General features: G+C 40.7%; 1 protein-coding gene across 2 annotated transcripts in view; it reads left to right on the plus strand.

The window, feature by feature from the left end:
- The first annotated feature begins 462 nt into the window (after positions 1 to 462).
- The window catches only part of LOC109467145 (sortilin-related receptor-like), a 70785-nt gene continuing 58387 nt past the window's right edge, over positions 463 to 12860 (plus strand). For both annotated transcript variants that reach the window (XM_019765077.1, XM_019765078.1), the window contains exons 1-3: positions 463 to 723; positions 11502 to 11738; positions 12285 to 12446. In XM_019765077.1, the coding sequence (XP_019620636.1) occupies positions 478 to 723; positions 11502 to 11738; positions 12285 to 12446 (645 nt within the window). In that variant the 5' untranslated portion in view covers positions 463 to 477. The remainder of the gene's footprint in view (positions 724 to 11501; positions 11739 to 12284; positions 12447 to 12860) is intronic.

Here is a 12860-nt window from a genome sequence, read left to right on the forward strand (position 1 = left end):
ATGTTCCACACCTTGTACCTGGCACCAGGACGGGTCACATCAATTGTCCAAATCAATCCGCCTAAAAACAATGACGATTCGTCAAGCGTGACCGGACATGTTAGAAGTAAATTGCGTCTGTATATATTTGTTTATGATATGTAATATTTAGTGACAATCACACGGTGTGTTAAAAACACACCACACTAGACTTCTTCGAGGACTACTTTTTGGTGGGTGTTATCAGGCGACAAAGGTCACAATACCTAGGTTAACAATATGGGGGCGTTTATGTAATTAAATTTATATAAAACGAGAAAATTAGCAAAAATGACACAAAGTACAATTTGCTGGAGTAATTAATTTTATAAATTCGAGTAAAAGTAATGTATTTTACCGTCTAGCTGCAGTTATGATTGTATTTCGCATATTTTCAGATTAGTATCACCCCTTCGTCGAATTTACTCATGGTATAAACCAAGTCTCACAACATCCAAGATGGCGGTCGTGTGGAAGTTTCTGTTTGTGTATGTTGTAATTTTTGTACAGTTTTCAAGTAGTCTGAGGCCAGGAATCACGTCCAAAAACTTGCACCTGCCGCGAAGGATATGGCAGGATGCGCAGGACAAGGGTTTCTACCGGATCGACAGCGGGGACTTTCCGGTAGACGATGCTGACGGTGTCGACTCCGGCCGCGGTCGTGTCAAACGTGATCACACGTCGCCGCTGCCACAAGTCACCAGGGTACGTAAAAAAAATATCTTTACCTGCTATATAACTAAAACCAGCATACGTCAAGCCTGTATCAGCCTTTGCTAAAGCTTATTCTTCATCTTTTGTGGAACATATCTCCTTCTATGAGGTTTCGTTTAAACGTTTTTGCCAACCTACGTACCACCAGGAAGTTATCATGATTATGTTTCGTCACAAGATCAGGTGATCTTTTGTAATATCAAGTTACTTCTGTCCCCAACTAGACCTCAACAATGTAAACATATACATTTGTCCAAAAGTCTGAGACATAGAAAGTTTATTGTTTTTTCGTATGGTCTTAACTTAAGAACAAATCAAAATTCCAGAATTATATATTTCACATGGCAACTGTCAGAGACTGAAAATTGTTTCCCGTATAGTAACCGTGTTACGTATATGATATTTACCTAAATGTCTTCTGAGGTGGTTTAACTGTATAATTTACTACTGGACAAAGAGCCTCTTTGGTGTTTTGTAAATTGTGAGGACTAACATGGGACAGGTACAGAATATTTGGCGTTTAGGCGACTGTGAGTGTGAAAGGGCTTGTTCACTCCGAAGTCACCAAACTGTGATGACGGGACATTGACGAGATTACCAAGCTTCCCTTTTTCTCAGAATTAGGGATGACATCAGGGGATACTGTAAATTCGTTTATTTTTGCTGGAACACAATTTTTGCAGAATAAGGGAGGTGAAGTTTTTGGAATGTTCGCAGTTGAAACAATTCAGTGGTACAGTGTAGTAACACAGTCATTGAAACTACTTTGAAAATGCCTATTCAATGCAGTGTTGTAAATTTGCAACTTGGAGAGGTCACTGCGAAAGTAAAACAACTGCAAACATTTGAAGATATACAGTAGACTACTATAGATATAAACACAGTGTGGCGGAGATCACACTTGGGCAAAAAAAGAGAATTTCGCAATCCAATGTCACTTCATGTATTCGTTGTAAAAATATTATTATTATTTATGTCAAATCTTGAGACTGAATGTTATTAACCTTTTAGCTTTGAAGCTACTGTATTTGTGTGTCATCATTGTAATAATATGTTTTTCGAACAAAACTGCACTACATGTAGGTCCGGACCTTTTAGCCTTGTGGTTTGTGTGTTGGCATTGTGAGCCAGCATTTGCCCCTTTGAGTTTCAGTTGTTCCCACACCGGCCCTGTGAGAAGGGAAAAAGTGTACCACACAGGGATATTGAACTCAGAGATTCAAGGATGAATCTAAAAAGTGGTGTAACCACCAACTAACATAACACCGTCTAACTCAATAGCTAGTAACAGGTCCATATCTTTTACTGTAGCCTTGTCGTAAGTGCTTTGGGATTTTGAGCTTAGGCAGCCCGTGTTCGGCACAGGTTGAATCTCGGGAGCTACAGTTGTAGCTGCAGAATTCGCCCCTTTTTTATTTCATAGGCAACTGATAGTGATAGGTCCTTGGAAAAAAAATGCCGCATTTCCGATCACCCGACCGAGAATAGCAAAAACCTGCCGACCCAAATGCCTTTCTTTGATCAACTGCTGGTAAGGCTATGGAATTTTTTAGTGTCTAAGTGAAATGTCATTCAACATATTTTCAGAAGCAATTTTTCTTCAGTAAATTGGGTGAAATGTTTGTTTATTTGATAAACGTTAATCATTTTAATTTTTAGCAGAAGTCTAAAAAAAAATTTTAAAAAAGAAGACAATTCCTACCTACCAATCCTAGTTTTTTTTCAGGCACAAAACCAGAAACACAACTTTAACTTTTCTAGGCCTAGTCTTTATTTTGGACACACTGTGACAGTTATGCAAGTGTCACATTTAGTGACAAAGGTCAGCTGATAATGTGATATTCTCAAAACATAACAGTTTGTTTTTGTCATACGGCCGCAGCAACTATGACATTAAAATACAGACTTTAAATCAAATGACAAAGCACGAAAAAAGATACCACGCCCGTAGCCAGGATTTTGAATGGGGGGGTTCTTCCCACTGCTTGAGGGGACCTCAAGCGCCGTATGTAGGTGCGAGCTCGAGGTTCCTGGGGGGTTCTGGGGGCATGCTCCCCTGGAAAATTTTGAAAAATGAACCTTCTAAAATGGCATTTCGTGCATTTTTGAGAGGATTTCCAAGAAAAAATCAGAGATAAATTTTTATTCATTGACAAAGGGAGCAGTTTTTCTGCGATTCCAGACCATCTTCTCAAGAAAAATCTTGGACCTTTACATAAAAAGTGGACCAAAAAGTGGACCTTTACATAAAAAGTGGACCAAAAAGTGGACCTTTACATAAAAAGTGGACCAAAAAGTGGACCCCCCGAACCCCTCCTGGCTACGGGCATGGATACCAAGATGGGCACGAAAATTATGGGCACGAAATGTTGTAGAATCAAGCGAAAAAAAGAGGCTGTTTAACTTCAACCAAGCCAGTGAGCTTTACAAGTTATTATTAATGACAGCAATATCTCACTCATGAATATTTTATGTACTTATAATAGTTCCCAATGAGTGTATTGACATCCTAGATTGTAACAATCTTCATAACTCCTTAATAACACTTCTTATAAATTTCTTCTTCGAATGCTGGCTTCTTAAATTAGTCTAGTCAAAAATTAATAAACTTGCAGACTACTAAGGACAGTAGAGTTGTAACTTACTAGTATGAATTGATGCAAATTGGTACTCTCTCTGAAAAATAGATTAAAAAAACTCATAACACCGAGACACTATTTCCAGCTCATTGACGATTCAGGGACAAATTTCTTGATTGTAGCGTCATTCAAATTTTAATATTCTTTAAAGATTTACGAAGGGGCACACGGCTTCTGTCCAAAAAAAACAACGCTCAGGGCTCAAAATTCATGTTTGGAAATACTAGCAGGTGCACTTGTGCACCCAACCTAAAAAATTGGGTGCACAATAAATATTTTAGGTGCACCATATATAAGATAAAATAAGTAGAATGTCTGCAAAAACTATAATTATGTTTCATTTCAAGAAAAGTACTATAACAATGATTGTATTAATTCTTTTGACATGCTAAATTAAGAATGTGCTGTAACTACTATATATTTGATAACATATTTGTATACATTAAAGCTAAGAAAATATCTGGGTGTACTGGTGCACCCACAGAAAAAGATTGGGTGCACAGCTCCAAATTTGGGTGCACTAAGGTATACATGCACCCAGTATTTCGGGCCCTGGCGCTGGTTGAAAGACAGGGCTAGATCACAGCATAGGGGGTCCAAATCACATCGTAGGGGGCCCTTACACTCATATATAGTCTTACAAAACAGTGACATCCCTTTTGAATATATAATGATGTCTTTGTGTGACAAATATATGACATCATAGCCTTGTGACTGGTCGTACCTGTTCCTCTAATGTAAGAGTAAACTTGCCCTCAGGATAGATCCGTGTAAGTACTGTAAATCGTTTTATGTTTGTGGAAGCAAAAGTTTGCATGTCGTGTTCGTGGAATTATATGTTCACGGTGGCGGCAGGTGCAGCAAAAAGAAAGTGTGCGAAATATTTGTTCACGGTAATGATAAATTCGCTACTTACAGAAGTGGTGGCGAAAACCGCAAATATAAAAGTACCGGCGTGAAAAATCATGATTTACAGTATTGTGGTTTTGATGTCGCAATACACACGTGACTCTTTGCTACCTGACTTATTGTGTCTCAAGTGATCGTTTTTGATTGTCATTTTTTCAGATTCTCGTTCAACTGTTGTCGCATATGATATGTGTGTGATACGTAACGTTAGCAGCAGGTGTTAATGATTAAAAGATGCTGACGAAAAAGTCATTCATTCAAAGTTCAGTGACCGATGGTAATGTACATAATAACAGGCACACTTGGTAAACAAAATGAAGGTTTTCTTTGCTAATATTTGATGGAATAGAGACAGCCATACAGAAGCAGACAAGTGTATGTGCACAGTTTGGTCCACTTTCCACTCAACCGTATAGATGAAAGAGGTGCTAGTGTCACGGAAATGAAAAGAAACCTACACTACAGTGGGCCTCACTGGAAGACAGAAGAAAGATGTCCAGACTATGCATGATGTACAAAATGACTAATAAACTGGTGGATGTCCCAACTACTAAGTACGTAATACCAGCCCAGAAGAGAACAAGAAATACTAAAATAGCCATGCCTTCAAGTACCACAGTTATCAACCAAGGATTGAGGTGTTCAAGAATTCATTCTTTCCTAGAACTATCGCAGAGTGGAACTCACTGTCACCAAGTACCGTAGCGGCATTGTCAATAGATAGCTTTAAACAAAGTCTAGAGCTAGAAGTTCAAGGGTTAGGTGTAACAAGTCGATCGGTGTACAGTACCGTTCGCGTTATAGTTACCCTAACGGCCGTTACTAACGCGTTTTTTTTCCGTAAGTTTTCCGTTACTTTTCCGTAAGTTTTCCGTAACTTTTGCGTAAGTTTTCCGTTACTTTTCCGTTACTTTTCCGTTAGACTTCTGCATTCATATGCAGGCCGCGGTAACATCACAGAATAATGGGAGGAGTACTAATTTACCTCATGCGGGGCGGGAAATTACCGATACACACCGCTGGAACAGCGGAAGGAACGTTGATCTAGCCTGCATTTTACTACTAGTATATTGTAACGTTTAAAACGTTTTACGATCACCGGCGCAATTCAATTAGATAGACATTTTCTTTTGTCACTGTTGCCCAGGCAAGCGTTTCTATAGTTTGTCAACTTTGTTTTGCTGTTTTTCTCTGTTAACTTATTTTACCACCGAATAAGCAAACCTAGATGATCTGAAGTTATAAATGCCCCGGTCCGCCGTACATAATAGGCGGCGGGCGTGAGGTAACGTTAGGGATGTGCAAAAACATCGTGGAAAATTCCTATAACACTCGAAAAAAGGCAGCATATTTACACGTGCCCACCAACAGTTTTATGGCTAATTATTGACCAGTTTTGGCGAGTTTTGTTATGTCCTTGGAGTTTTGTTTAGAGTGGGACGGAAAGCCGTGCCGCCACTCCGACTCCATGCACTTCCGTGTTACATTACGTTGTATGTGACCAACAAAATTACGCCAAAGGCACCACAAATCCACATGTACATATATTTTTTTTCCCGAAAATTCTTTTGAGTACGCATTTCGTCACTAGGATGTTGCTAATTAGTCGTAGAAATAAGGTAGAAACCAGCGTAAATGTGGCTCTCTCGAGATCATTTCGCGCGGGGAAGGGCGCCCCAGCATGCAACGGGCTTCGTTCTAGCCAATCACAGCGCAGGTCATCTAAGGTGAACCAATCAGAGCGTAGCTTGGTTCAGATTCAGATTCAGATTGGCTTTATTGATGTCGCAGTGGAGTACACTGAATTAAGATCAATATTACATAAAAGTACAATATAATGGTTGGCGATATAGGGTTAAAAGGTAGTGCAATAGTACAATACAGTACATGATTAAAATATAGTACAATAATCAATAAAAGAGGAGCGTCATATATACAAAGAATTGGTAGTGACAGTAAGAGAATATTCGCTCATTGACAATGCATTAAAAATAAGTTGAAGATTAAAAGTCATGCTGGTTCAACAATCGAGTCAGGTAGGGTATTGGTGAGTTTCTGTATCTCTGTGTTTTAGCCTTTGGAATGTCAAGTTTTTGAGCATTTCTGGTACTTCTGCCTGTGATGCTAGATCTGCGTCTCGGCAACCAATGCTCGAACTCAGACTTGATAAGTGATCTGGCAAAGTTCAGGCACAGAGTCTCGCGCCTTTCGGCAAGCGTTGTGAGTTTCAAATGTTCGAGTGAGCTTGCATATCCGGTATAGGCAGGACCCATGATGATCCGACAGGCTCTACGTTGTATCCGCTCCAGCTGATCAACTTGTTGTTTAGAAAGTCCCGGGGACCAGACGGGAACAGCGTACTCCATAAGTGGACGGATGTATGCAATGTAGATGATTAGGAGTTCATTTTGTGAGAGATTAAACTTCCTGAGACGCTTGAGAATAAACAGTTTCCTGGCGGCGTTTGCAGACATATGGTTGGCCTGTTCATTCCAACGTAGGTCACTCTGAAGGCGTAGGCCGAGTATCTTCAGGCAGGGGACAACAGACAGAACTGAGGAGTCAATCCGCAGTGGGGGTAACAGTGGTGGGTTTCTGCAGAATGTAATGTGCATTGCCATGCACTTGCTACTGTTCAGGAGCATGTGGTTGTCCATTGTCCAGGAATGTAGTTGGTCAAGGTCGTTTTGGAGACAGGACGGCAGATGGATGGATCTTGTTTCAGAAAGTTCATGTCGTCTACGTATTTCAGGGCATAACTGACGGCATCACTAGCGGCATCGTCGATCAAAACGAGGAAGAGTATAGGTCCCAGTAATGTGCCTTGGGCAACTCCGCAAGAGAGGGTAACCCAGTCGGAAAGGGCTCCTCTATACCGTACTCTCTGTTTTCTCGCAGAAATGAAGTCGCACACCCACGGAACGAGCTCGGGCCTCAAACCCTTGTTGAGAGCTTAGTGATCACTGTATTATGGTCTACTCTGTCAAAAGCCTTAGTAAAATCAGTGGCTACAATGGTGCTGATGGTTGTGGTGTGTCGGCTCCAAGGGATAGTCTGTCCACCAGGCTTAAGAGGGCGTGAACCGTGGAGCGGCCCTTTAAGCTGCCGAACTGCCGTTGGTCCAGCTTAATGTCGTCTGTAATCCACTTAGAGGCAAAGAATTCCGCAATCTTAGCAAACTGGGGGTCAGTGATATGGGCCTCGACTTGTCCAGTGTAGCAGGTTGGGACTTTGGAACAGGCACAACCACGGCTTGCTTCCACTGGTGGGGACCACGCCAGTTGCAAATGACGCATTGAGGATGTGGCAGAGGGGAGAAGTCAGCTCACAGGCAAACTCTTTAATCAGTTTCGGTGGGATGTTATCAGGGCCTGAGGCTTTGTTTGGCTTTACTGCTCGAAGACGCTGGTAGACATCCCAGTCAAGTAACCTTGGCAGCTGTTCAGGGGAGGGGAGGAAGGATGGTAACAAGGAGGTGTTCAGCTCGGGTAGGGCATTAGACACCTCGGCGAAGCTTGAGTTGATGATATTTGCGGTGGCGAGGTCATCATCAGCTGGAATGCCAGGAACTGTAATCGTACTATTGGGTTTCTTCATGTTAGCCATCTTCATGACTTCCTGGTGCCAGCGTTTTGGATTGGCTACTTGCATATTATAATGAGCATGCTGCACACAGGGAGGCAGCGGCCAGGGCGACCGGCCCTGAGTGCGCGGGAAATGTGTTTTGCAACTATATTTTTACGGGGATTTTCTGACGTTTGACGCTGACTTTGGCACGATATGATCGCACTACCATGTACACGCTACCGTAGGCGGCAAATGAGTGGTCATTTTTATATAATTTTCGAGAAATTTTGGCGTTATGCACCCGGAAGTGAGCCGATCTCAGTTTGCGTTCCCTCGATTTTTGACAGTTTCCCCCCTCAAAATAAGAAACAAAACTACCGCTATTAAATAGAACCATGTATTACAATTATCATTTCAACATGATAGATCTATTATATATTCCTTTATTAACTATGATATCATCATGGTTGTGGAAAGTCCTCAGCTGGCGAACCGAGTCCTTTCGCCGGGAGTGACGGTACATTTTACCGTGAGTATTAAAGCCGCTAGTACTAGTAAGCCGCGCGCCTTACAAAAATTATAATAATTTTTCTTTTGTGTCAAAAACCGCCGTGAATTTAAGGCATGAGTTACCGATTTATATTTCTTCTACGGCAGATATTTCTTGTTTCGTCACGTCCCATGACGTCCTGTGAGAGCGGTAGGCCGCCGCTGGTACAAAATGTACAAGACATCGTCTGCCCACTGCTACTGTAACACTTTGTTGACATACATTGTATTACACAACGTAGTTTTCCGCTAGAAATAACTATAGAATAGCATTAAAAGATAGCACAATTCGCTTCACACAGTCGACACATGGATAAACCACAAAGTTATTTTACGAATCACATGTCCACTTGCCTCTGGTGCTGTTATTTTTCAAGGGGCAACATCGCAACACATTAGCGGACGCCCCAGGAGGTGGCAAATTGCTATTGTCTTGTCGGCGCGCAAAACAAACATGAAATCCGACCCTATCACATTAACGCAAACGGTAACGCGTTAGAAATAATTTCTGACGATTTTCTAACCATTTTCTGACGAAAATCTAACCAAATACTGACGATTTTCTAACCATTTTCTGACGAAAAATAACTCGTTAGTAACGGGGTACCCGGTTAACTATAACGCGAACGGTACTGTAATATAGCTAGCTGCCGCCGCGCCGCGTGCCTGTGAAGCTGGTGTGTTACGCCGAAAGGCAGTTATACCGGCTATACAGATACACATACAGATACAGATGGCAATCGCATTTAAGCGAACCGCTGAGCAACCAAAAATGGCCAGATAGCTTAGCGAACATCAAAACCGAAGAAAACATCTCTAACTCCTGATGAGCAACCAAAAATTTCACAGAATGCTTGAAACAAATTTAGGGGGGAATCCGTTGATAGTCTTTTAATTTGTGTGTTAATTTAACTTTTAAATCATACTAAGAGTAAGTCATTCTTGTGAATCTTGTTCCATCGATAAAACCAAGGAGGTTAAAAAAGAGATTCTTTTTTAACCTCCTTGATAAAACCAACAAAACACAAATCTAATTTTTGGTAGCTTAGCATTGACGCTATCTAGTGGATAGGATACCTTTTAGTTCTGAGAGAAGACAAAACATTTTGCTGTCAAGACACTGAGTTATATTGGTAATGCCATCAATTATCAAACAAGGCACACACACACATGTACATTTCGTACGTATATAGCTATAGTATAGGTGATGGTATCAGAAACCTTTCAGATTTAGAAGCTCAAAGTATTATATGCTTCTCTATAGTATGATTCTACAATATTTCACTTTTGATGTAAGATTTTTTTTTTTGCTCTTTCATGATCTTGTATGAACATGCATGAAGTGAAAAAATGTATTATTACATGTATTATATAAGTTTGGCATATTTCTTCCCAGACTTAATCATCTAGATTCCATCCATGAAAAAATGCAATCATGTTGAGTGGCGTTTTAGACAAAAAATACATGTACATGTTGTCCAGGTGCCAGCCTCAAAGTTCAAAGTATGGGAGACTCAGTGATGATTATGAATTCCTGTCTGGATTTGTTGCACATAGTGGTGCATACCTAAACCGACATTTAGGTTCAGGTCCGGATTCAAGTCCAGAAGTTTAGGTTCAGTGTCCGGACCTACATGTAAACCCATGGCATATACAAAATTGCATGTTGGCAACCTTGCAATGTTGTCTGGGTGAAACTTTGGCCACATAACATGGAAGGCGGTATTTGACGATGCCCGATGGCAATGTTTTCTTCATTTTGCACGCAAAGATTTTGCAATCTACGGAAGGAGCTAGGTGGTTTGAAAAAAAGGGGTATGTGAAATGGTATTTTATGGTAATAAGTCCGGACTCGGTTCTTGACTTTTAGGTTTTTTGGACTTGAACCTAAACATTCTTTTAAGTCCGGATCCAAGTCCAGTGAACCGGTATGCACCACTAGTTGCACAACTACATTTTGTAGTTTTGAATTGAGATTAGTCTGAAGTAGTCATGTAGCTTTAGTATGAGAAAGAATCAAGCATTGCAGGGCGCCTTGTGTGCATAGTTGTCTATGTGAACGTTATCTTACATATACATGTATGTATATCCAGCGTGCAAAATACCTGGTTGCCCAGTTGCCCCGGGCAACCAAATTTTACTTGGGGCAACCTATTTTTGAACCTAGGTTAAGCCCAGTGTGCTACCTGAATTTCAAGAATGCCCCCCCCCCCTAAAATCATGCCCACTTGGCTTGCACCACTGTATCCAGCAGATGCTTTTTAATTTTAGGTATTAATGGCTATTACTAGTATCAGTTAACTAAAGGCTGTTAGAAATATTGTCAAAGGCTTATGTATGTAACATTACTTAATTTGAGGAAAGTAGTAACTTATAGTTACAGGTGGGGCAACCTAAAATTCTGATGGGCAACCTAATTTTTGCCGTAGGTTGCCCACTGGGCAACCTGGTTCAAAAAAGTATTTTGTACACTGTGCATATAGCTTTAGTATGAGAAAGAATCAAGCATTGCAGGGCACATCTATACTCTCATCTGCCAAATAAACATACGGGTACGTTTATTTTTTTGGGCCCTAACATCCACCCAGTACGTTCTTATTTTGCACAGTACGTTTATAAATTTTTTGAAAACCAGTAATTTTTTTCAACTTCGTGTGAAAAAAATTGACAAATCATCGACGTGAAGACGTTTATAAACGCGTATTGTAGCGAGAAACTTGTCATTTTCGGGCCGGTTTTTGCAATCACCGCGTGCATAAATTCGTCTGAATGTTCTATTGTCATGGGTGGTGCTTATCAAAATACGAAATTAAATGCCCCTTTTTTTTGTCTATTTCAATTCCTAATTGCAAATAACAGTTAAAGATTTGTGCATATATCAGTAAGGGCGCATTTTAGTACAAGAGACACAGGTTACCCGTCAATTTTGGAAATTTTCCAGGGGGTACGTTTATTTGATTTTGAAGATTTGTCCGGGGGGTACGTTTATTCCGGGGGGTGTATGTTTGTTAGGGACATGAGAGTAGTTGTCTGAACGTTATCTTACATGCATTTACTGGTATTAATTTAGTTCATAATATATACATTTTGTACCCCACCTTACAGTTTGCCCTAAATGACAGTCACCACCAGTTGGTCATCCACTGGGCTGGGGAGGGGAGTGACCTGATCGTGGCCCTGGCCAGAGAGCCCCACGCCACTGCCCAGTCCACCAGTAACGTCTACATCTCCCGAGACTACGGCAAGACCTTCACGGAGAAACAACAGCAGTACATGAGGCTGGAGAACAACTCGGCCTCCATCATAGACAACTTCTACCACAGCCCAGCAGATATCAACAGGGTATGTATATTTTGTAGTACAGATCTCAAATATCAATAATATTATTAATAAGGCCACAGCAATAAAAATTTATGGATGACATCCTCAGCAGACTCCAAATCTAATGCGATAGGGCAAAAAAAAAACAAGGCGGGCCGAAAGAAAACAAGGTTCCTACATTTTCAAATTTTGACTCAATCATTGAACAAATTGTTTGATTCAGTGGGAACAACATTTTTGCGGAAGAAAAAATTAAATTAAGCAGCCTGCAACTTTGCAGACCGAAAAAATAAGGCTACAGATTAAATGGTGGTGGCCTCTGTGCATATGGCTACAGATTTGCCCAAATGTGCTGCACAAACAACATGATATCTTGCTTCTAAACCCAGATAGTGCAGTTAGTAGTGGCAAAATTTAGTACTTTCTTTAGTCTAATTGCTATAGAAAAACGTCTACTAAGCTGAAAAGATTGTGTATTTGCAGAAAGTATTTGCAAATTGCAAAAAAAAACAAGGAAAAAAAGTATTTCTACCACTGCATCTAAATTGTTGTGTCTTGTTGATACAGTACATCTTCACGGACGTGGTTCACCGGCGGATCTGGCGTACGACAAACGGCGGCGTGAGTTTCTCCATGGGCTACGTCCCGTTTGTGCCCACCAGCCTCCTCATGCACGAGTCTGACAACAACCTGGTACTGGGCATGGACGAGAACGATCACCGCAGGAGGGTGGGTCCATTATTTGTTTGTTTGTTTATTCACTAGGCCACACCAATGTAATTTGTTGGTGAAAGGGAAAGGTAACATTTACAAAGCAAATGCATAGAGTAACTGTTTACCTACACATGTACATATGGTCTGCTCTGTTAATTCTTATTCAGACACATTCATAATCATACATATGGTGACAGGAGTCTAAATCCCTCCTGCTGTAAAATTGCAACATGATGTAATCCAACACCAGTTACCATGGTGACAGACATTTGGTTCAGGTCACTGACCTTATTGTTTAGAGAAGAAGAAGAGGACACAGAGCAAAAGCAACATGTTTTCCTTATCAGTAAACATAACCTAGTTATCTTACCTTACTTTCTCTACCACAAGATTAAGTCCTAAAAAAAGGAAATCTACAGCACATTTTTC

This window comes from Branchiostoma belcheri, unplaced genomic scaffold, assembly GCF_001625305.1.
Source record: "Branchiostoma belcheri isolate BF01 breed outbred unplaced genomic scaffold, Haploidv18h27 scaffold176, whole genome shotgun sequence".
Classification (NCBI taxonomy): domain Eukaryota; kingdom Metazoa; phylum Chordata; class Leptocardii; order Amphioxiformes; family Branchiostomatidae; genus Branchiostoma; species Branchiostoma belcheri.